Below are 26,730 nucleotides of genomic sequence, written 5' to 3'. Positions count from 1 at the left end.
ATGAGGATCCAGCTTCATTCTTCTATATTTTAGCCACCCACTGTTCTATCTACACACTAGATTTTATCATCATTCAGAGATCCTCAGACATCTTAAACAGCAATTTTTTTTTCTCTGATTTCCTCCCTAATCACATGTCTTTCATATATCTCTTTCTCCACATTAATCTACTCTTGAACCTAACAGAAACCTTCACTTTCTGGACCCCCTCATTTTCTCCCTGTCCCTTGTTTTTTCCTGCTCTCTTTTCCTTCTCCCTAGATTCCACAGCTAATCATCTGACGCTATTCAATTACCAACACCCTCTATTTTCTTAATGATTAGCTATCCAAAATAAAAGTTAAAACAATGTTTAAGTCAATCTTCCTGGTGCCATGACGAAGCTCTTTAGGAAGACCACACAGCTGTACAGGATGAAACCACAAAAAAATTCACTGTTTCCAAGCTTGGTTTGGCTTCTACTATCCCTCCATCCTGGACCAACCATGTAATGAGCCTTCCCGCATTATCCTCTTCTGTGAAACAACAAAGTACATGTCAAGCCCAGTTGCCCATTGCCCCCTTCTGAGCAATTCCTTACATATTCAGGTCACTGTGCTTTCTGCCATGCAATCTTTCTGCCCTGGATCCATCTGACTGGTGAAGGGATGGATAATTAACCCAAAGGTACCTAAAAGCAGCTAAGAATGGCCCTGGTAAGAGTTCTGCCTATATTAGAGTATCATCTGGTAACGACTTACTATTCCAGCCTGATCCCTGGTCATTCCACTTCATACTTCATCCTCCACTAACTTGAAATACCTGCAATTCTCTATATTCACCATGCATGTTTACCACTGCTCATATTCTCTTCCTTCTCCCTGGCTGAATCATTCTTTTTGATAGAGTTGAGGAAAGATCTCTTTTAGGGTGTCTTTTTTGACATTACCTGACCCTGCCCTAGATTACGTGCCCCTCTTCTGTGCCTTATAGAGAGATAGCCTTACATTTAGCACAGTGCATGCCCACTTATGTGTCATCCTCACTAAACCCTGCAATCTTTGTGTTCCCAGGGCAGGTCTGCTACCTGGTATTTAGTAGGGGCTCAAAAATTGCTTTCAGAACTGAAAAATCATATGCCGTGTGTCCTCAGATCATCTGAGAACTCACTCACTCACTATCATGAGAACAGCATAGGGGAAATCCTCTCCCATGACGCAATCTTCTCCCACCACCTCCCATGGTTTAAAAGTGTAGCACTTCCCAGCTTGCTCTCTCTTGCCTCCACTTGAAGAAGGTCCTTCTTCTCCTTCCGCTATAACTGTAAATTTCCTGAGGCCTCCTAGTCATGCTTCCTGTTAAGGCTGTGGAACTGTGAGTCAATTAAACCTCTTTCCTCATAAATTACTCAGTCTCAGGTAGTTTTTTATAGTAGTGTGAAAACAGACTAATACAGAAGATACATGACTTTACCAAGGTCACACAGATGCTAAATGGCAGAGGAGAACTTTAAGTCTACGTAGCCCCACATTGGAACCCTTCCTTTCTAACCACTGTGCTATATGAATTCTCGACATTCTAATTCCACATCAAATACTTTAAGTACTATAACAACTTATTTTCCCCATATGTATTATATGTAACTTCTACACATACCTTATTATAGAATTATGTATCATAAACAGCCAGAAATGTAATATGACAATTCAAAATATGAGGGAAAAAAAGAAAAAAAAAAACCCCACAAAAAACCTAAAAAACAAAAAAACTGCTAGTGTGGCATTTGACTTACAAGAATTTGCCCCAAGGATTCCTAGCTATATAATTAAACTGAAGTAAAATCAAAACCTTATTGAAATGGCTTTTACATGTAACTGATTCTGTGGTCACTGAGTATAAAATTTTAAAATCCAAATATAAAATTTAAAAATAGATGGATACCAAGAGAAAAATGCTTTTTTCTCTTTCACAGTTATTATATCCATGCCTTATAAAAATGGGAAGAGTGTGAATGATGTTTCAGTCTAAATGGAAACAAAGGAAAGAAAGAACGTAAATAAACTGATTTCATCCTTCTGACACCAACCTAATCTGAAAGCATACTAATCAAACACTCAAAACAAATCCTACTCTATCCAATTTTTTGAAATGCTGTTGCTACCATTTACAAGTCTTAAAAATAGTAAAAAGCTCATTTTTTTAAAAAAAGCTACATTGTCATAGCAATTGATACAACTAAAATGATTTAATTAGTTGGTACTCATTATTTTCTTTCAAAATAAGGCTTAAAATTAGCAACAGTCAGTGAAAGAAAAAGCCAAATATTGCCTTTCTCTGGAGCTTGGTAAATGTTAAGACGATGATAACTGAAGTTGTTGGCCACCTGCAAACTGGAGTATTCCCTGAAGACTGAACTTGGCTAGCTGGGAATGACTGGTAACTGAAATAAAACTGCTGCTATGCAACTGCTCTCAGAAGCCTCAGTGGCGGTAATAAGGGACACTGCCTTGCCAGCATCCTAGCAGTGCTGTGTTCTCTTAAGACAGGTAGAAGTGGAGACAGAGAAACATGTTATCACCTTTCACATGAAAAATGTAGGGATATGCAACAAAACCCTGCTTTAATTCTGCTTGAGACTTTTTCACATCAGTGATCACACAGGGATTAGGGATAATGTTATAGCAATTCTAAGTGGTTAAGTATTTTTAAATGGCAATTTCTCAAAATGTTACCTGATTCACAGTACAAAAATGCCACCTTGTCAACTAGAAAGGACCCAGGTGAGAACTGTTTTCATTCTTGCTTTTCAAATTTTAGTTTATTAGTATATTAAAATCTCTATGTATTTTACATATTTTAGTTTGTTTTATTATGGATTGTAAATACCTGAGAAAAAAAGCTGTGTCATATATAAATAATTCCCTTCCTTGCTCTCTTAATATAACTTAGGAACTTGTAGATATTCACTAAATGTTGACTAAAATGTGATTCTAAAAAATTAACAAGGAAAAAGGAGAAGAGTAACTAAAAACGTTAAAGTTTACTTTCTAGTCTTTATATTTTACTTAGTTTGTCTTCTGGTTATTTGGAAGTCCAAACAGGAAGGGAAACTGTAGATGACAAGAATAACAAAACAAGAAATAGTTGCAAAGTGCATTATAGTTTAGTTTTAGTATGGGTAGTTTATCCTCTGGCAGGCTTTTTGTTTTTGTTTTTCAAATTTAAGCATCAAAAGGAAAGAGAAAAGGTTCTGTCATAAATCACAATTGTTTTTCTAGCCCAGATCTGATATATCGGAATCTTGGGGATTGGGGCACAGTGATCTACATTTTTAACAAGCATTCAATGTTATTTTTTTAATTAAGCTAACTAAAACTTTTACTATGAAACTTTTAAACATACAAAGCACAGAAATTAATAAACACATATCCATTAATCAGATATAACTGATGTTGACACATTGATGTCATTATGCTATATTACGTATAATTATTGTTAAAATATAAAACATATATTATAGGTATTATGTTATAACATGTTAAAACACATATTGACATGTTAAGATCTGCTAGAGGGACCAATGGAAGATATCTAGCATACTTTATTAACTAACTACATTCTTAGAGACATTTTCATGCATGTGTCATGTCAGATTTTTATTACCTTCTTGTTACATTATTTCAAACCTTTTATGTCCAACTTTTTATGTATTTTGTTTTAAAACATTTCTTTTAAAACAGGTTTATTGAGGTGTAATTTACAAAACACAAATCTCTATTTTTGCATGTACAGTTTGATGAGTTTTGATAAATGTATGCTGCACCAATACAAGTGAGATACGGAACATTTCCATCACCCCAAAAGTTTTCATGCCTTTCTGTAGCCAGTCAATCCCTTCTTCTCACCCTCAGCCCCTGGAAACCACTAATCTGACTTGTTCCTATAATTTTATCTTTTCCACAATGTCATATAAATGGAATTATGCACTATGTAGTCTTTCTTTACTTAGAATACTGTTTTTGAAATTTATGCATGCTGTTGCATGTATAGTTTCCTCCTTTTTATTCCACTGTAAGGGTATACCAAAATTTGTTTAACCATTTCTCAACTCATGGACATTCAAGTTGTTTCCAGTTTTGGGATATTAAAAATAAAGTTGCCATAAACATTTACAAACAAGTCTTTATGTGGACATATAGTTTGGGAACCACTGAGTTAAAAGCTTGGTTGGAAATTCACAAATAACAAGACGACATGGCAACTTTTTAAGGGGATGTTAATGAGGTAGAGTGGGGAAAGGACACTGAGGAGGGAAGGAATCCTTAGTTATTTTTCCTTTAGATATGAAGTAATTTCAGATTTACAAAAAATTTGGAAAAATAGTATAGAGTTTTCCCTTGCTGAGCTTCCCCTAATGTTATTATCTTATATAACCATAGTATGATTATGAAAACTAAGAAATTAACATAGGTACTATACTCACCTAAACACAGCCCTAATTCTAATTTCACCAGTTTTCCACTGTATCATTTTTCAACTGCCATTTTAACAAATTAAAACAAATGTGGTTTAAACAGTACAAATTTATGATCTTACAGTTCTGTAGGTCAGAATTCCAACACAGGTCTCATCCGGCTAAAATCAAAGTGTCAGCAGGTCTGCATTCCTTTCTGAAGCCTCTAGGGGAGAATCTGTCTTATGCCTTTTCAAGCTTTTAAGGCCACCCACATTCCTTGGCTCATGGCCTTTCCTCCATCTTCAAAGCCAGCAATGTTGCATCTCTATGAAAGCTTTTCAGCTTTTAAGGTCTCGTGATCAGACTGGATCCATCTGGATAATTTAGGATAATGTTCCTATCTCAAGGTCCTTAGTCTTAATCCTAATTACAGAAGTCCCTTTTGCCACATAAGATAACATATTCACAATTTCCATGTATTAGGATGTGGACATCTTGGGAGATGGGGGAGGAACCACTATTCTACTTTCCACATATAGTTTAGTCACCCTCTTATGAATGTGCATATAGGCTGTTTACAATATTTTGCAATTAAAAAACAATGCTGCATAAATAACTTTGTGCATATGTATTTTCATAATGGTGGAGATGTACCTTCAGCTTGGATTCCTAGAAATGGGATGCTGGGTCAAAAGGTAAGTGTATATGTAATCTTGCCGAATCCCCTCTAGAAGGGTTGTACCAGTTTGCCTTCAACAATGTATGAGAGTGTTTGTTTCCCACAACCTTGCCAACTGAATCGTTGTCATCCTTTATAGTCTGTGTCAGACTGAAAGGTGAAATAATATTTCTATGTTGTTTTAAATGTGCATTTAAACATTTAAATGTTTAAATGTTGTTTTAAAATGTGCATTTCTCGGCTGGGTGCTGTGGCTCATCCCTCTAATCCTAGCCCTTCAAGAGGATGAGGCAGGAGGATTGCTTGATCCTAGGAGTATGAAACCAGCCTGGCCAACATGGTGAGACCTTGTCTCTACAAACAATACAGAAATTAGCTGGGTGTGGTGGCGTGTACCTGTAGACCTGGCTACTCAGGAGGCTGAGGTGGGAAGATCCTTTGAACCTGGGAGGCGGAGGTTCCAGTGAGCGGAGGTTGTGCCACTGCACTCCAGCCTGGGCGACAGAGCGAGACTCCAAAAAAAAAAGGACCAGGCGAGGTCGCTCACGCCTGTACTCCCAGCACTTTGGGAGGCCGAGGCGGGCAGATCACGAGGTCAAGAGATTGAGACCATCCTGGCCAACATGGTGAAAATCTGTCTCTACTAAAAATACAAAAACTAGCTGGGCGTGGTGGTGCGTGCTTGTAGTCTCAGCTGCTGCAGAGGCTGAGGCAGGAGAATCGCTTGAACCCAGGAGGCAGAAGTTGCAGTGAGCCGAGATGTCACCACTGCACTCCAGCCTGGCGACAGAGCGAGATGCATCTCAAAAAACAAACACACAAACAAAAAATTGCATTTCTCCGATTATAAGTGAATTTGAACATTGTTTTCATATGTTCAGAAACATTTTTACCTATTACCTATTCATGTCTTTTCTTCAGGAAAACTTTTCTTCAGTGTTCCTACTGGGTCTTAGTCACTTGTACCTTAATTTTTTTTTTTTTTTTTTTTTGAGAAGGGGTCTCGCTCTGTCAACCCGGCTGGAGTGCAATGGCACGATCTCGGCTCACTGCAACCTCCACCTCCCAGGTTTAAGCAATTCTCCTGCCTCAGCCTCCCAAGTAGCTGGGATTACAGGTGCCCACCACCACGCCAGCTAATTTTTTGTATTTTTAGTAGAGATGGGGTTTCAGTATGTTGGACAGGGTGGTCTTGAACTCCTGACCTGGTGATCTGCCTACTTCGGCCTCCCAAAATGCTGGGATTACAGGCATGAGCCACTGCGCCAGCCTTAATAGTTTCTTATATGTTGTAAATATTTTCTGCCAATTGATTCATTGGTTGTCTTTCAGCTTTAACCTTCTTATACTTTTTGTCATGCAATTATTTAAAAACTTTCTTTTGTGTAATCAAATTTATCAATCGATTTTTAAAAATTGCCTCTGGCTTTTCAGTAACCATCATAGAAAGTTTTTCCCTGCATTAAGGTTAGAGAATTCATCCATGTTTCCTAGTAGGTATACTTTTTTTTTTTCACATTTTAGATCCCTAATCCATTTGGAGTTTACTCTTGTATAAGGTATGAGATATACATCTAATATTACCTTTTTCCACATGGTTACTCAGTTGTCCTTATATTATTTATTTCAAATACCAATTCCTGAGAAAACCATTCCTGATTACTGTAATGTCTCTCACACTTGTGATTATGTAAACTTTTTATTTATACTACTGTTTTCCCCTATCTTGACCTATAATTAATTCTATTCCTGTTTTATATGCCCTATGAATCTTAACTCCTGAAGGCAAACAGAAAACAAACACATTGAGCTCATCTTTGTATTTCTGTAATGCTTTGCATACAGTGGACTAAATATGTATTTGCAGAATGCTGATAATGATTAACATGAATTATTTAGAAAAGTTGAATTCACTCAAGAAAGTAGGGAAATAACACACAGGAGGGAAAACCCCTTAAAATTATTAAAACAAAACTAAATCTGGTGGTTAAGGAAGAAAAGTTTAGTATCTGGAAAATTCACTTCTGTAGAACACTTCAGTTCCTGATAATGAGGTATACACTGATTTTTTAAAAATTTTATTGTAAATTGAATGTCATACTCTATAGAGTATAGTATATTGATTTTCTTATGACTAACAGAGACTGTGCTAATCTCACTCAAGTTCACAAAGTATGAATATTAAGGATGATGGCTGTAATGAATATAATAATGAGAAATGATGGGTCAAAACAAAGACCTCAAAGTGAGGTCTATTAGCCTATTGGACAGTCTCTCAGAGGTTATCATGGAAGGCCTGAAAAAAGCATTAGATAACATAATGTGAAATACATTTTTTTCGTTGTCAGGGGAGATGGACTAGATGAATTTAATTGAAGTTTTCCATCTCTCATTTATAGGACTCTAAGAATAACAGCATCAGAGAAGGAGGGGGGCTTTTGAGCCTATTAGTTATTGAAAAAGATAAAATTCTTACTGCCTCTGTTGAAACAAAATGTACCAAAAATCCACATTATGGATGGTCATGAGCAAAAGGTATAATGTGAAACAATGTAATTACTGTTACTAATGTCTATCAGGATAGGACTTTTTTTTCCTAAGGATATAAAATGAAGGGGAAAAGAAGTAGGGAAATGCATTACTGAAAAGACTGTATTAGACATATTTTATTACTTCTAGAGGCTATTTCCTAACTATACTCTTTGTACTGTTTGTAATACTGCAGTTTTTTCATCGTAAATTCGGCACCAAAATATTAACAAATTGGTCCTTAATATATATAATATATATGTTGGTCCTTTTTTTTTTAGATGAAGTCTCGCTCTGTTGCCCAGGCTGGAGTGCAGTGGCGTTATCTCAGCTCACTGCTCACTCCAGGTTCAAGTGATCCTACCGAGTAGCTGGGATTACAGGCGCATGCCACCACACCTGGCTAATTTTTTGTATTTTTAGTAGAGATGGTCTTTCAACATGTTGGCTAGGCTGGTCTTGAACTTCCGACCTCAAGTGATCTGCCCACCTTGGCCTCCCAAAGTGCTGGGATTACAGGCATCAGCCACCACATCCAGTTTATAGTATCTTTTTATCTGCAAACTTCCAAAGATCTTAAAATATTTGTATATTTCATTACTACAAAAAAATCATAGGTGTTAGAGGAAGTCAAACAATTTGCTCTCGATCATACAAGTGAGATGCTAGCTGAACAACAGTAAAAAATACAGTTCTTTTATCATTCCTTTGCCTATTCTAGGTACAAATCCTTGAAAGCTAATAATATGAAATCTTTGTTCTGACACTCTGACAGAGTTAAAAAGGCAGGGTGACGCAGGCCCTAAATCTTATGATCAGAAAAGCTCAGGGTCTTTTTCAACTGTAACCACCTTATTTTAATGAAAAAGTTTACGAATAACAACTGTCTCACTGACTGCATAATATGTAAGCCCAGGTAGCTAGGACAGATTATCAGGTTTTCATCTTCACTTCTGCTGACTGTATTGTCTTTTTTCCCCATTTACCTTAATTTATTTATTATTAGTATTAGTATTTTTTAGAGATGGGGTCTCGCTATGTTGCTCAAGCTGGAGTTCAGTGGCTATTCACAGAATGATCATCCGCACTACGGCCTTGAACTCCTGGGCTCAAGTGAACCTCTTGCCTCAGGCTCCCAAGCAGCTTGGGACTACTGGCATGTACCACCATGCCCAGCCCCATGGAACTTTTAAAGAGTTGAGAGGCAGACCACATTCTTACACATTCAATTATACCTTAAATGAGAAGCAAACTAAGATACTCTCCATGAGTTTCTCTATCATTATTCTCATAGGACTTCCAAAGAAGTTCTTGCTACACACTACATTCCATCCTTCTTAATTCTATTTCACTTAACAGATTTATTGTAGATCCTTTATAAAAACCAGTACACAATGTTGATTAATTAAAAACGACCAACTAATGATGAAGAAACTATGGCATAAGAGGTCAATATCTTTGCAATGTGCATACTTTCGGTAATCATGAATACCACCCATATATTAAATCAGTTTTCATAAACAGATTAGGAAAACTAAAAGGTCAGTGCTGAAGTTATGAGATGAATAAGATACAGTTCTTGTCTTCTAGGAGAGTGGTTTCTAAATTATTTTGACTATTGGCTGGGTGGGATGGCTCACGCCCGTAATTCCAGCACTTTGGGAGGCCGAGGTGGGTGGATCACCTGAGGTCAGGAGTTCAAGACCAGCCTGGCCAACACGGTGAAACCCCGTCTCTACTAAAAATAGAAAAATTAGCCAGGCATGGTGGCACGTACCTGTAATCCCAGTTACTCGGGAAGCTGAGGCAGGAGAATCGCTGGAACATGGGAGGCGGAGGTTGTAGTGAGCTGAGATTATACCACTGCATTCCAGCCTGAGTGACTGAGACTCCGTCTCAAAATTAATTAATTAATTTTGACTATGAAATAAATAAAATATTGTTGAGTGTGCCTTCCTAATAAAATATACTTATAAAATGATTTTCTGATGTATGACTATAAAACATTCAATAACATAAAATTTTTAAAGAGCAAATTAAAAAAAAAAAATCAAACATATATTTCCTTTCTGCATCCCCCTCAAATGAATTGTCTGTGTATCCTCTGAAGTATACACAACCTATTCTGGAGACCACCAACTAGAATATCACAGAGGAGGAAAGACAACCCTACCATATAATAGTATCAGTGCTATAATGGATAAACGTACACTCCTGTGGAAGGACAGAGACGGCCAAGGTTAATGCTGCCTAGAAGAGGTAAGGAAACACTGGAATTGAGTCTTAATGGATGAGAATACTTTTAGCAAGGATGGAAGGTGAACTTCCTAGGCAGAAATGTGTAAAGAGACCATAGAAAACTTGCTTGGGGAACTCTCAGATTTGGTAAAGATGGAACTCAGGACTGAAGAGAGTTGGGGGTGAAAATGAGGATACTGAGCATTAGGAAATGAGTCTGGAAGGGCAGTAAAAAATTAGACAATGAAAGCTCTCAGTGCCAATTTAACTTTGGTTTTATCATCCTGCAACACAAGTTCAACTCAAAAGCCTTCAGCAGGTGACTGACACTTTTTGAAGTAAAAGGTAGTTCTGTCTGAAGACATTCAAATGACGGGAAAGAGAAGGGGAAAGGAAGAGAGAGGAGGAAGAAACCACTGAGTAAGCCAAATAAAATGTATGAAACTAGTCTTGTTCATGGGCATGGAATCGTAGAGAGCTAAAAGACATCAAGCAAGGGAGGCCCAAGTAATGATGGAGTTTAGATTTTAGAGACCACTCTGGTAGCAGAGCGAAGGCTAAAGTTGATGAGTAGGAATTGGAGACCAGGAGATGAGTTAAGAATCTCTATTGCACTAGACAGGACCTGCAGCGTAATTAGAGGGGCTCAGTGCAAAATGAAAAGCTGGGGGTACTGTTCAAAAAGCAGGAAGACAATGTCATTAAACCTACTATTATAAATTAGGAAACTTTTCCCTTTCTTCAGTAGTTTTTGTCTCCACTTGCCATGCAGCCTTTTATTTACTATTTAATGTCACACTTCCTCCAGTACCAGGAAAAACTACAGGTAAGTATAAACCTTCAGAGGTGCCAGGGGCCCCAGACTATGACTCAGCAGTGGGTGTCTACTGGCTACCAGGTTCCACCATGCCAGCCACCAAACCTGTGTGTCATACCATGCAGGGAGGCTGAGGCTTCTTCCCTTCCCGTGGCTGCCCCTGCAACTCACTAGGTACCTGGCTTGGAGATAGGCAAGAGGCTTGTCCCTTCACTCCCCCGCCCTACCCCCACTCCCCCAACACAGCTGTGGCTTCTGTCTACCTGTAAGACATCCCTGGAGATGACAGGCAGGGGCAAGGACTGCCCTTACCAAGCCCTGCTCCAAGACACCATGGGTTGTGCTGTCTAATCCCTATCTTTCTCGCACAGAGAGAGGGAGGTTGAATGAGATCAGGGAGTGGGGAAGTGGGCAACAGATAATTCATTCCAGGAAGGCAGCAGGAGGTGGTACCATGCCCAAGGTCCCCACGAATGCTCCATTGTCCCATTTAACTTCACTTAGAAAATACAAATCCAGAGATCAATCACTAAGAACTTTGAGATGGCAACCATACAGCATTGAACTTCATGCACAGAGTCTTTCTAAGTGTAGGCCCTGTGTACTGCACTGGTCTCATGCTTACAAAGCTGACCCTGGTACTAGTTCAGGGAAGGAACCACAAGTACTGACAAGTGAAGTCAGTAAATGGCAGTGGGCTGGAAAAGGGAATGAATGAATTTGAAGAGAGGTAGACAAGATCTGGTGACAATATTTGAGAGAAAGGGAAGAGTATTTATGACTCTTAGGGTTTTGGCTCTCGGAACTGAAGAAATGTACAGCTCTACAAAGGGAAATTCAAGGGAAAATTTTTTAAGAAAAACATAAAGTAAATACAGTTTGGGGCAAGCTGAGTTTAAATTACCATGGGACATTAGAACCAAGCCATAGTATAATACAGAGGACTGAATGAAAGAATGTTTGCCAAAACAGCATCCTTTTCTATTTCCTGATTTGTTGATATTAATTTCATTGCTATACAAATATCATAAAAACACTCCTCTAATATGAAATCTCAGCATTATCCCATTAAACAAACCCATATATAAGACATCTTATAAGAATGCAGAGGCACAGGTGGACTATATTAAAAATACAAAAGGTCAAACAATTTAACAGCTATGAATTTGTAGAAGAAACTATAACATATGCTATACAAATATGAAGACATAAAAATTTGTTGATAATTTGTAAAAATTAAAAAATATTCCACATATATTACACTACTGTAAATTAGCTTTTTTCTCTTTAAATATTATGCTTCTATTTCTACATCCTTGAGTAAAAGTAGATAGTACTATCTCCCTTATAGTAGGCCAAATTATGGTAGTTTGTATAAAAATGCAAATATGCAAAGTATCAGTAATGATTACCTAAAAAAAACTGTAGAAAATAAGCAGCCAATATGTAATATATTACATATCTAAAATATATCTAAAACATTATTTCAATTTATAATCAATAGTAAAGTGTTAATAATATTTTCAAATTTTTTATCCTAAGTCTTCTAGGCCTGGTGTTTTACTTTTTAAAAAGTTTTACTGAGATATAATTCATATACCATAAATTCACCCTTTTAAAGCGTGCAACTCTGTTGGGCATGGTGACTCATGCCTGTAATCCCAGCACTTTAGAAGACCAAAGCAGGACGACCGCTTGAGCCCAGGAGTTTGAGACAAACCTGGGCAACATAAGCAAGATCCCATCTCTCCAAAAGTTTAAAAAAAAAAAAAAATTAGCCAGGTGCAGTGGCATGCGCTTATGGTTCCAGCTTCACAGCTGAGGTGGGAGGTTCGTTTGAGCCTGGGTGGTTGAGGCTGCAGTGAGCCATGATCGTGCCATTGCAGTCCAACCTGGGTGACAGAGCGAGACCCTATCTAAAAAAAAATCAGTAAAAAATAAAGGATGCAACTCAGTGGTTTTTGTATATCCCCAAAGCTGTGCAACCATCACCACAGTCTAATTCCTGAACACTTTCATTACCTAAAAGGAAACCCTATGCCCATTAGCAGTCACTTCCCATTTCTCCCTCACCCAGCTCATGAGAAACACTAATCTCTTTTTTGGTCTGTATAGATTTGCCTATTCTGAACATCTCATATAAACGGAATCATATAACATGTGGCCTTTTGTGTATGGCTTCTTTCACTTAGCATAATATTTTCAAGGTTCATTCATGTTGTGGCATGTATCAGTATCTCATTCCTTTTTCATGGCTGAATAATAAGCCATTGTATGGTTAAATCATATTTTCTATATCTGTTCTTCTGTTGATAGACATTTGGGTTATGACTACTTTGTGGCTATCATAAATAATGCTGCTATAAACATCTATGTACATTTTATGTGGACATATATTTTCAATTTTCTTGTGTATATACCTGAAAGTAGAATTGCTACATCATATACAAACTCTATATGTAATGTTTTGAGGAGCTGTCAAAGTGGCCATACCATTTTACATTCCAATTTCTCCACATTCTCACCAATACTTATTATTGTCTCTCTTTTTGATTGTGGTCGTCCTAGTGGGCATCAAGTGGTGTTTCATTGTGGTTTTGATTTGTATTTTCTTAATGACTAATGATATTGACCATCTTTTCATGTGTGTATTGACCATTTGTATATTTTCTTTGGAGAAATGTCTATTCAAATTCTTCTACAGCCTTTTTTTTTTTTTTTTACCAGCTACTCAACAATCTGACAAAAAATTTTGTATTGATATTATAATCAAATAATACTGTTGGAATGAAGTTTCTTTAAATTGAAATTAGTAGATGTTCAATATAAAAGAAACAAAGCATTTAAAAATCCAGCGGAATGGTACCGGCATTGGTTATGAAATTAAAGGGCCTTATGGTAGAAAGGCACACCACAGGTATTATTGTTTACCAGCAATTCTCATACCTTGCTGAGTATAAGTACAGCTGAGAAGAGCAAAATATATATATATATTTTTGCATAGCTAACTCTAGCTTAATCATGAAGGTGGCAAATTTTCTTTTCTACACTCTGGCTTCAGAACTTCTATAAAAGAGGTTATACTTAGTAGCTAATTATATGCTCCCTTAAGTGGGCATTAGGCCTTCAAAGTGTTTATTTCTCATTGTGAAGTGAGAGGTCTTGTGTTTCCCCTTGCTCATTAAAGCTGAGGAGAAATATCTTTGCTTTGAGAGGAAAGGGGTTTATGGTACATCTTCTATAAGAATGAGCTGTAAGTGAGTATCATCCTCTCTCTCAAACAGCCCTCTTCTCCTGGGTAGGGTAAGTAGGAATCTCCAGTAGTTAGTGCTGCTGCAAGCCCATTTCTAGGAATTACCACAGATTGAGGAGGGCTTCCCTCATTCTTTAATTCTTTCAAGTTTAGAGTCTTAGCAGTATTTCCTAACCAAGCCTGCTCTCTTTTCCTCCAGGTATTTGCCAGTTCCCACCCTGTTTCCTTAAGGAGTTGTATCTAGCCTTATTCTTTTTTTTTTTCTCTGCTCTGAGCCCCTTGGTTCTAAATTATATATTTTCTAAGATATTTATCATTAGAGGATTTTAAAATTATGCCCTTTCTGATTACAAAATGACTTAAAGATATAGTTAATATCTACAGGCCATAATTTTCTGACATCCCCATGATTATTATATGATTTCTACCTTTGGTAATAACATTTTCATAGACATACAATGAATATATTTATATTTATATATTCATACACGTGTGTGTGTGTATATGTATATATATATGTGTGTGTATATATATATACTGTTCATTAAAATAGGTCTCACTGGAGGGCAATCCTATTATGGATTTTAACTCCATGCAGATGATTAGTGAAAAGAGGGAAGAAACACGGATATAGAGTCTTTGAGCATCATGGAAAATAAGTTTTAAATATCCTCCTGGAATACAATAACACTGAGAATACGAAAGTTGAAATTGTATTGTAGCTTGGATGCTATGAATTGAATTTCAATATTTCACCCTAAAATCTGAGATTCTTAGGCTGGTCAGAGGTAAAGCAAGTATTTTGTAAATTTACATTGGTCATCTGAACTGATCATGGCAAACACAGAAGGGCAACTAATAGGCAATGCAGCAATTAGTATATCAGTAACAAAGGCCACTGAGAAAATACTGCTTCTTAGTTTCTTATGTCAGACTTGAAGGTAGCAAAGAAAGCACTGATATTCACAGGTAAGACACTGACTAAAATGAGTTCCTAATACTTTATCAATCATTTAGACAAATGGTTTACAACCCTAGCTGCATATTAGAATCATCTTGGACCTTTAAAAAAATACAGAAGACTGGGCTCTCATCTAGAAATTTTGATTTAACTGGTCTGAGGTGGAGTCTAAGCATCAGTATATTTTTTGAAGTTCCTTAGGTGATTTTTACATATGGCCAGAGTTGAAAACCTAGTTCGGACAATGGACACTTATTAGTCTTTATTAAATAGTGGACGTGAAGTTTTCTGTCTCTTTGTTTAACGTGGAAAAACACTTACATAGGATCTTATAGAGGATTCAAAACAGAAACCAATAGCAATTGAATCTGATCATCTTGATACTTAAGACACATTTCTTTTTACACAGGACTTTAGTCTATATCTTATTTCCCAGGGCTTTACTTTCTTCTAAAAACTATGTAAAGGTTTGGTTTTTTGACCAATGTTTTGTTTCTAGTATATTTATTTGATTGGGAATGCTTAGGTGTCACAGTGACAAGAGCACAAGGAGAGTTACACAGGAATACTCAGCTACTGCCTTAGTTCAATTATGCTTTCTGGTTGTCTTGGCATAATTTTTGGTGCCTGAATTCTTTCAGAGCCAAGCTCAAAGCAAACACAAACGAAGCAGCTGCAACTGTATTATGTTATACTTACATGAAAGGCCAACTTAGACTATTGTGTTATGAAAATCAGAACACTAAACCTAGCACCTGGCCCAGAACACAAGCAGCTCCCCCTTAGCCAAAGCCAAACTGATGGTATCATATAAGTAGAAGTGATTTAAAAAATCATAAATATCAATAGTCACTTTATAAATAGAGTATAAAGAAAGAAGCCTGTTCCAAAATATCAGGCACCGTGAAACAAATATACACAATCACAAGACATAATCATTTTCTCTTTCCGAATTAAACTTAAGTATGTACCTGGATAACTTTTCATTATGTATTCAATTGTTCCTCATCATCCCAGTAATTTCATTTAAATGAAAGTCTAGCACGATATTAAAGAAAAAATGAAAAATGATCTTTCAAAGAGGAGAAAATGTCAAATGACTAAAGCTGTTTTTGAAGAACAGTCAAAACTCAGATGTGCAAAAACATTGTGAATTTATACATATGTATAACACCTGAAAGGTTCCAAGAAATAGCCACAGAAACAAATCATTAAATAATAAAGATTTCTATGTAGTTTCAGTTACCAATATAAGTAGACAAAGTATACACTATATAACTAAAACACCATAGTTCTGAATTTCAAATATTAATTAAAATGTCTCTTTAAGGAAAAAAATCTATCCATTCTGCCGGGTATACTCTTATCCCACATGATCTCTTATTAAATGTTTATTAAATGTAATTAAATATTTAATATTCCATTTGACTAGAGACATTATCAGTAATATCAAGAGAATATATGTGAGATAAACTCATTTGATTCTGGTCTTTGATAATTCATGCATATTTTATCTATTCAACAATTATTTGTTGAATGTTTGCTCTGTGGGAGGTACTGTGTTAGGCACTGGGGTAGTTATGAAGATGACCGGAACAGATATCTGTTATCTAATGAGGAACAGAGACCTACAAACAAATAATTGCAACTGGAATTACGGTATATGTGAAGAAATATGAATGAGAATGAAGGAAAGAAGAAACTCTCCTGTAGACCAGGGGTCCTCAACCCCAGGGCCATGGACCAGTACTGGTCTGTGGCCTGTTAGGAAATGGGCGGCACAGCAGGAGGTGAGCGGCAGGTGAGTGAGTAAAACATCATCTGTATTTACAGCTGCTCCCCATCACTTGCAGCCTGAGCTCTGCCTCCTGCCAGATCAGCAGTGGCATTAGATTCTCGTAGAAGCACATACCCTATTGTGAACTGTGCATGTGAGGGATCTAGGTTGTGTGTTCCTGATGAGAATGTACTGCCTAAGGATCTGTCACTGTCTACCATCACCCCCAGATGGGACCATCTAGTTGCAGAAAAACAAACTCAGGGTTCCCACTGACTGTACGTTATGGTGAGTTGTATAATTATTTCATTATATATTACAACCTAATAATAACAAATAAAGTGCACAATAAAGATAATGCATTTGAATCACCCCCAAACCATCCCCCACAATCCAACCCTGGTCCGTGGAAAAACTGTCTTCCACAAAACTGGTCCCTGGTGCCAGAAAGGTTGGGGACCACTGCTGTAGATCACTACTTTTTCTTACGGCTATGATAGATAAGAGTACAAATACATTTAAATATTGCTGAAAAGCAAGACACTGCGTTAACTTATAGGTTCAGTAGCCAAATAAATTTCCTCTTCTTCCCTCATTTTGAATGTTACTATACATGAATACCCTGCTGTACCAGTTGCCTATTTTAAGTTTTTAAAAGCATAAATTTTTGTGAATGAGGAAGACTTACAAAGGTTTTTCAGGGTTCCCTGCTTTGAGCTCACTGTTATAGTTATTCTTCTTTCTGCCTTACTTGGCATCAACCAGCAGGATATGAGTGATCTTTACCCTCTGGCTTCTCCTTGATCTCCTTAAGGCTAAATATTATTCTAGAAAAATCAGTAGTATCAGCTGAAAGGCCAGGGGTGAGTGCTGGGCTGGCCTTCTATTGAATGATAGCCCCTTACCTATCACCCTGAGTTGGAATAGTGACAGCAAGAGGAAAAAAGACTCACTCAGGAGAAGAGTCAAGTAATTTACCCATATTTCACAGTATTCATGCCACTTTGTTTAGCTTTAGAGCCAAAGACAAATATTCCAGTAAACACATCTTTAATGCTTTAGCAGCAAGTATAATTTAGTTAAGTTTGATGAACAAACTCAATCACAGTCTTGCCCCCACCTACCTTTCCGGTCTTCTCACCTGCCATTTTTGCTCACATACTTTTCAATTCCTGTCTCACTGAGTTCTTTCTATAATCCCTGGAAGCACCAGTCATCCCATGACTGTGTGTCTATCAAAAAAGCCATTCCCGCAGCCTGGAGTACTTTCTTCCCCTGTCCATTAGTTTTTTTTCAGCCTTTGAAACTCTACTCAAATGCTGCTCCTTGTCAAAGCCTTAACTTACACATTGGGCTGCTAATAACTTGTGTTATCATGCTCACCTACCTCTTTATGAATCTGGTCATTTTTCTATCTCGTGCTACTAGGCTATATATAGGGTCTCAGAATGGAAAACTTTGTTGTACCAAGCACAGTATGCCAAGAAGGTATCAATTGATGAATCGTCAATACTTTGCCCAAAGTAAGCATTCAATAAGTGTGTCATTGTAAATAATTTCATTTAGGACTTGTTAAAATCTATTTTATCTGCTCTCAGTAAGTCTGAAAATGGAGCTCGGAAGAATAAGGTCCTTTCTGAGGGTCCGCTACTATAATTTTGGGGTCCAATTGATGAGTGGTAAACCTACTGCTCACCATAGTAATGACATCTGAATCCTGGAACCACTGGTACTTGTGGTAAAATACTGGTTCTGTCTCTTCATCAAGTTAACATAGAAACGATCTGAGATATTGTATAAACAACTCTAAGTTAAATATCTCAAAGTCTGACTCCTTTTTGTACTGCTTTCCCAAATTCGGAGAGTACACTGTGATATTAATTATAAATGTATTGTGTGTTGACCTGAAAATTAGACATTCTTCTAATTAGTAATATATATTTAAGTGATGTAAATCACACTACTATTGGTATTACATGAAAATTAAAAAAAATACAATGTATTTCTACAGATATCCAAGTACTGCAGTGCCTCATTTAGCCAGCATATTTTGATTTCTCTTTAAAAAACATATAAATTATTTATCTAGCATGATCAAGGAATGAGGTACTTCACAAACCACTTTTCTGGATAACAAGTTTTATAAACATCACATATCTTCAACATTTTAAATATTCTCAATGGACACATGTCATATAACACAGTTCCACTTTTTAAAAAAATAGCAAAATAAATATAATCTCACTTTTTCTTGATGACTCAGGATCATTATTATCAATGTTAATTTCTGCACTATAGACCACCCTGGAACACAGTAATATCCTTAAGGTCTAATTTAAATGTAAGGCTGTTTGCCTTTATCCTAAGTGAATTCGGATTGTTTTTATCATTCTCTGCTTTTCATTTTCCCTGCCTCGTCCTTTTACTTAGTGAAATTTCTTTGTTGTTGTTGTAATCAGTGTGTTCTAATGGTTATTTTTCAGAAAACTCTTTAGGTGAGGTCCTGTGAATGGTTACATTCTCCTAGAGAGTTAAGTGCATGGGTGCATGGGCTTTGTGACTGTCATTTGCTAGTCAGAGGCCCTTTTCTTCCCTCATTATTTCTAAATCTACAACATGGCTGAGACTGCCAGAAGAGTAAGTGGTTTGTAAGTAATGTTAGCTTTCATATGTGTTTATCATTATGTTTATAATTTTCACTCAAGAATTATTAGTCATATTATTAAGATACATCTTAAATTAGTCATCAACTTAAATAAAAATTATGGTTCTTAATTAATTCAGATTTTCAAAGCCTGGCCATGAACTTTAGACTCAATATAGGATATGCTTTGATGTTACCATATTGCAGAGGGATATTCATCCTGTTACCAACTTTTTCAAAAAAATTTAAGAGTCACCATTCCATTCTAGCATGATGGTGTGAAAACTTCAAATTCTAACTCAATCCTTTTCACCAAACTTTGCATACTGACAGTCAGTTTTACTCTATTCTTTCTGCATCATCAAAAAACAAGAGGAGGAGGTGAAAAATAAATGTTTTTCTTCATTCATGAGAAAAATAAAATAAAAAATAGGTAGCTATGTTTATGGAACAAAAAATTTAGTAAAAGACACTAAATCTGATATTTAAAAATTCCTGTCATAATTTGCTTAGAATATTAATCCAATACTTGCTTGTAATCTTTGAAAATGAGAACATTTGTAAAAATTTGAAAGGTGTCACAGTAACTGCTATTCATAAACTCTTCAAGGTCCTGAGATACAACAAGGGAAAATCTTGCTCCTCAGGGTTAACACAAAATAAAACACTCATTTTGGTTATCTTATGAATGAATGCCAATTTATATATGTCAAAAAATCAATTCCACTTAAAAGGTCATCCCAACTTTTAAAAAAGTATTAGAATAAAGACAGGCTATACCATATTAATTTGGCTGAATTAAGAGAAATCTTTTTTATTCCAAATAGAAAAGTCTATTTCTACCTTATACTGATTTTCATTGTGCCTAGAATAATGACTAATCTCATGAAGCAATTCTTTTCAAGTATAAAAATAATTAATTTTAATAAAATGATATGATTAGGAAATAAATATATTTCTTATCCAAGAAAATAGGTGATTTAAAATATTGGTTACTCATAGTTATATCAAAAAAGTCCAAAATAGGTCTGTAACTGATAGTCAGCTGACCTGATCACATATGACCCTTCCATCTTAGTACTTTTTTTTCTTTAAAGAGATGGGGTCTTGTTTTGTGGCCCAGGCTTGAGTGCAGTGGCACAATTATGGCTCACTGCAGTCTTGACCTCTTAGGCACAAGCAATCCTCCTACCTTGGCCTCCCCTGGGACCACAAGCACACACTACTATGCCCAGCTAATTTTTTTTTTTTTTCATTTTTTATAGAGGCAGGGTCTCACTATGTTGCCTAGGCTGGTCTTGAACTCCTGGCCTCAAGCAATCCTCCCACTTCAGTCTCCCAAGATGCTAGGATTACAGTGTGAACCACTGAGCCCAGCCTCTTTTGTATTTAATGCTGATTCTCAATACTGCCTGGTCAATTTAAGCAGTTACTTTCTTTCAACGTATTTCTTAAGCACTTCCATGGTCATCTAAAAGATAGCTTAAGCAAAGCGCAGACCAAGTCTTAGGATTAGAATTCACAATTGTCTAATTCTCTGTGAATTTAGTCTGCAACTTTATGAGTCTCAGCACTCTCTGCTTATGCTCCAGCTTTGAAAAATAAAAAAAATTACATCCCATTCCTAAAAAAACCTCCCACCAGCTTATTTACAGCATTGTGATAGGTTTTTGCTAGCAACTTGATAAAAAAATGTCTGCAAGGATTTGAACTCTACAGTTGAAAGGAATATGAACTTATTCATATTTTGTGAATATTTTTACATATTTTGTGAGTACCCTGTGAGTAAAAATAATATTCCCTAAAACCTCATAAATATTATACTGAAAGTAGTGGACAGCCGGGCATGGTGGCTGAAGCCTGGAATCCCAACACTTTGGGAGGCCGAGGCAGGTGGATCACTTGAGGTTAGGAGTTTGAGACCAGCCTAGCCAACGTGGTAAAACCCTGCCTCTACTAAAAGCACAAAAATTAACTGGGCATGATGGCATGCGCCTGTAATCCCAGCTACTCTGGAGGCTGAGGCAGGAGAATTGTTTGAACTTGGCAGGTGGAGGCTGCAGTGAGTGTTATTGTGCCACAGCACTCCATCCTGGGTGACAGATTGAGACTCAGTCTCAAAAAAAAAAAAAAAAAAAAGAAAGAAAAAAAGAAAGTAGTTGATATTAACCACAGTTGATTTATACAAGTTGATGAGTCTGTACTTTAATCACAGAATTATAAAGAAATTCTTGAAGAGAAAAATGTTTGGATTCCTTAGTAGCTGTCTCTAACTCTAAGAAGAAAGGAGAAAAGTAAAATATTCTTATAAAGAAGATAAACACTTACTGGTACTTTGAAGGGTGAGGTATTTGCAGTGTCCATGGAGTTGGGTTTCTCTGATGTACTGGTCCCTGAGATACTGCGTCTACGAGGGGACCTTTCTGCTGGTACCTCTGGAAGAAAGGAGGAAGGCTGAAACATCATTAAGAACCCCAAATTTAGGATATTCCACTAAACTGTAAAGTTATTGGTTTTTCACAACAAACCAGCATGCTTTAAAGGTACATTATATTCTATCTCACATAATTTGTCTATCTTTGAGGTGCTTAAACTATCAAGACACTAGAGAGACTTGGTCATAGTTAAGAATCTGCTTTAGTGTGACAGACTATATTTTCATCTGAGCACATATAAAAATAATTTCCTCTGAGCTATGTTTAATATCTTTAAGTTCACTTAGTAGTTGTATCTCACAGTATATAAATCTACTTCTCTATGTGTTAGCAATGTAGGAGTTAATAGAATAAAATGGAAATTCTAATATTCTTGTGAACAAAATAGAGTCTAATGTTGCATATGATTTGATGGTGTTTGCACAAAGGTCAAAGTTAGTTCTGTGCAGATAAGATGATTCACCAGACTGCAACAAAAGGGCCATGAGAAGACTGAAAGCTGCTGCCAAGATAAAATAACATATATGCCTATGCAGATATAAAAATAGATCAGCTTCTCCTTGTTCTGGCAATATGACCTTACTAAGATCTTACTCTGGAATCCTAAATCTGTTCAAACTGACCTAACAAGCTGAGGAATTTTGCAGATAATGTGATCTTCTCCCATTTAATTACTATATACTGTATTAAGGCTACATTTTTAAGATTTTTTCATAGAGTGATATATATATATACATGTGTATATATATATACATACACACGCACACATAGATGATAGATATATAGGTATTATACCTTTATCACAACTGCTTCCCATCGCCACTTCAACTGACAGACATAAAGGAATCCAGCTTCTCAGATAACATTAGATAATCTCAACATGGACAAGGAAAAAAAAAAGCCACATCCTAAAAAAAGTATTCTGTGTTATCTTCCAGATCTTATAAAATAAGGAGTAAATTGTAACTCCGGAGACTGACATTTTGATTCCTGCTGTTCTCCCTTTAAAAGACAGATGCAGTTTAAACTTCCATTTCTGGCCTCCTGGCCCCTGGGATCCGTGCTACTTCCACTTAAGAGAGAGCGTTTTTTCTCTCGCTCCCTCTCTGTGTCTTGCTCTTCCCCCTCCCTCTCCACAGCTTGCAGAGAGAGCAAGCAAGAAAGAAACACACAGGACTGCAGCTATTCAATCAATCGTTCTGACTGCACATCCTCATTAGTTACTTTCGGGCTATTAACAGACGCCCAACCACTGCCTTCCCTCAGTTACTGAAAATTTCACTGTATTACACTAATCTGCAACAAGCAAAAACATTTACTGAAATGTATATTCAGCTAGTGCCAAAAGGACACCATTTTACACAGACCCAGTAATGCACACAAATCAATTCCTCCTATGAAAATTTACTATCTTTGCATGCTGGACACTGATTTTCTTTTCCATGACTAAACATACCTTCTCTGTGACATCTTGACTGGTAAGGCATAAACCAAATTGGAACATTCCTAAAGATTCAGAGGCTGACAACATAGCATCTTATATGCTTGCAGTACAAGAGAGTTCCATACTACTACTGTATTTTAAAATTAAGACCAGTAACTCTAAGTCCCTTAACTTCTCTCTAACCATCGCTAGTTAAATGAGCCTTAATGTACAAAGCCGTTTTCAGAATTAGGCACACATGACTTCTAATGCACATCTCTGAAAAATGGCAGCATAATTAGCTCAGATTCATGGGAATGGCACAAAGCACTGAATTTAAGTAAATCAGCTTGTTGGAGCACATTGAACAGAAAGACTTCCAGACTTCAGGAATATGACTTTACAGAGTAATTACCTAAGTTAGATGACTCTACGTGGCTAGGGGCAAGGCAGGCAGGGAATGGGGCTGGTGAAGGTAGAAAAAATATCTCACCTTTCCTCTAATAATTACCTATAAAGGTAACCTCATATCAAATTAGAAGATACTGGAGATTTAATATTACAATATAATATGTTTTAATTTCTGAATAATTGACAGAGAAACCAAACTGGAAGAAAAATAAGTTTCATTAGCTGGGATAAAATGATCTAGTAAACCATTTCCTTAATTTGCAATGTTCTGGCTAAGGAAAAAAACTGAAATTAATTTCTTCACTTTCTTCCAAACATCCAAGTTTAGCTTTCGGGCATACAAACTCATTAAATGAATATGTTACAAAGCTTTTAATTATTTGAAATTATATTGACTAAAATTAGTGGCCACATTTCAAACTCCAATAAATATGGTATTGTTATACTTGTTTTTTCTCTTTTTAAATTCTCTTTCTGTATCATGGGAAAAAATACAATGCTGATGTAGCTTATAGGATGCATTATTGGGTCCAGAAAGAAGATATTAAATCATTCCTGAAGTTTGAACAATTTCCACTAAAGAGGGGAAAGAAAAGAAATAAGGTAAGCTAAATTACCTAACGAAAAGAAGTTTACAGCCGCTTTCTCAACCCCCACAAGAATACCACTCATCTGCTCGTGTAGAATAGGCCATTGGAGAATCCCAATTCTTTAGTTCTCAGAAGATTCATAACTACTTCAAAGCATACAGAAAAATAAATACCCCAAGTACCAATGTCCACTTAGAAGCAAGGTAGCAGCATTAGCAAGAGCGGAAGGAGCAACCTGCTGGATTAGTCACAGGATGGACTGCATATTAAACTTGTGCCTTTAACTTGAAATCTGTAAGCAGAAAGGAAAGTTGCTACTATGCTCTAAGAGCTGCATTTCTGCTCAGTTTGAAGGAAAATCTATACTAGTTCCAGTAGACCAAAATTAGACAGCTGTATCCTCTACCCTCACTCATGCTACATACTATTGCATTATTTTCACTTGCTGTAAAATTAATATTCTTTTCATAGTGACAATATTTAATTACAGTCATTTTAAAATATGCTCATTCTCTAAGACTGATGAGACAAGAGAGATACAATATTGTTTCAGATAAAGGCCTGAAACTGCCTCACTTTCTCATCTCTAAAAATAATATTTTTCATCTTCAGATTGAAAGGCAAAAAGAGTTATAAAAAGCCTGGTTAAGTTTTAAATTTATCTCTTCATTTCCTTTGCCATTGGATATGACCTCAGATGATGTGACGACTTATATTGATGAGAGATAACCTCCAATAGAGCCGCATATAGAATGATGTATTGAACAAAGAGAACATCTGGATGTTTTTCTTAGCAGCTCTACCAATGATATGTACGATTCTGTGTAAGCCATTTCACCTTTCCTGTCCTGGTCTTCACCATTTAATAAACTGGGTTATCCAGACCAAACAGAGATAAAGACAAGATTAATGAGTTTATATGCTTTGATGCAAAGTTAGCTTTCTGGGAGGAAGAACCTTTTAAAATCCAAAATAGAGTAGTATCATTTCCTCAACATACACATTTTCCTCTATGTCAATGCGCTTTCTTTGGAAAGTGTGGCAAAGAAATTGAAAACTGGATAATTATAGGGGCAAATGTACTTTTGGTGGAGGATATTCCTGTTCAACAAACAGGAGTCAATTTCTGCCTTAGAACCTAATAGTGTATACACTGCCTTTGGTTCACTTACCAGGGAATAAATGCCAAAAATTCCTATCATGTATTTCGGAGGACGCTAAGGAGTAAGTTAGAAGGTGACAAGTGTTTTGGGGGAAATAAAAAGTAGTCAGGGAGATGAAGAAGTAGAGTAATTTTAAATAGGTAGTTGCATTGCAAAAGTGAGGTATGAGTCAATACTTCAGGAGGTAAGAAGTCAGCCTTGCAGGTTTAACATGGAAGAAGACTACAGGTAGAGGGAGGCTAGCACAAAGCTTCTAAGGTAAAGTGCAGCAAAGAGGCCAGTGGGATTGATGCCAGTGAGTGGGAACAAATAGTAGGAGATAAAGTCTGAGAGGAACTGGGGCAGACGTGTTCAGATAATACTGGCCAATACAAGGACAGTGACAGAAGAAAATGTATATGCTAAGGAAATGACATTATAATACTATTACATTTTAGATTTAAAGAACCCCTTTCTTCCAAAAAGCTAATTTTGCACCAAAACACATAAACTCATTAATCTTCTTTTGTAAGGTCTTTTTTTAACTCTAAAAGAAAAACCACTTGCTCAGACATGTGTCGCCAAAAGGTACTAATCATATTGAAAGTCCATAGATATACACTTACTGGTATTTCTTAACTCTTTTATTTGTCTTTCTTTTTTTTTGAGACAGTCGCCCAGGCTGGAGTGCAGTGGTATGATATGGGCTCACTACAACCTCCACCTCTGGGATTCAAGTGATACTCCCACCTCAGCCTCCTGAGTAGCTGGGACTATAAGTGTGTGCCACCATGCCCGTTTCTAGAGAGGTTGTTTCATCATCTTACCCAGGCTAGTCTCTAACTCCTGGGCAAATGATCCACCCGCCTTGGCCTCCCAAAGTGTGAGGGTTACAGGCTTGAGAGCACTGCACCAGGCCAATTTTCTCTTCAGGATTTTGAATAATGAATGTGATTCAGAATAAATCTGGAATATTATTATGTTTGGAAAGAGAGTAAAGTGAAATGTTTATCATATTAACTGAGGGTTAGGTTCCAAAAGCCTCTGAAAATATCTTAAATGAGAAAGGTATCTGCTATACAATGTCATTACTGTATGGTCAAATATCTATAGGCATCAATTACATTAATTACATTTACTTTTTGTTCAATCTTGTTTAACCGAAGTTCATATGCCATACAATATTTGCATATACTTAACTAATATAAATAACATAAATTTCTTATAATGTCTACCATTTTTAGAATTAGTTACCATAGTGTAAAAAACAGGTAAAGATAATAATTTATTTTTTTTCTTTTAAAAGAAAGTGTTATACTATAAAAGCTATTTAAGCACCTCTTTGTGAATAATTTGTCTAGGGAAAATATTTTGATTATAATTTTAGCTCGTATTG

The 26,730-nt window shown here is 36.5% G+C and overlaps 1 protein-coding gene across 21 annotated transcripts in view; it reads right to left on the bottom strand.

Annotated features, from left to right (window-relative positions):
* The window catches only part of RASAL2 (RAS protein activator like 2), a 389,304-nt gene that overhangs the window by 88,248 nt on the left and 274,326 nt on the right, over window positions 1-26,730 (bottom strand). For 18 of the 21 annotated variants that reach the window (XM_005540081.5, XM_005540082.5, XM_074022720.1 and 15 more), the window contains one exon: window positions 21,662-21,768. In XM_005540081.5, the coding sequence (XP_005540138.1) occupies window positions 21,662-21,768 (107 nt within the window). Of the gene's footprint in view, window positions 1-21,661; window positions 21,769-22,563; window positions 22,901-26,730 lie in introns of those variants that run through there. The other 3 variants (XM_045393193.3, XM_074022991.1, XM_074023014.1) reach the window with 2 other exon arrangements.

The sequence above is a fragment of the Macaca fascicularis genome, chromosome 1, assembly GCF_037993035.2.
Source record: "Macaca fascicularis isolate 582-1 chromosome 1, T2T-MFA8v1.1".
Taxonomy (NCBI): Eukaryota; Metazoa; Chordata; class Mammalia; order Primates; family Cercopithecidae; genus Macaca; species Macaca fascicularis.
This window is presented reverse-complemented; position numbering and strand designations above follow the sequence as displayed.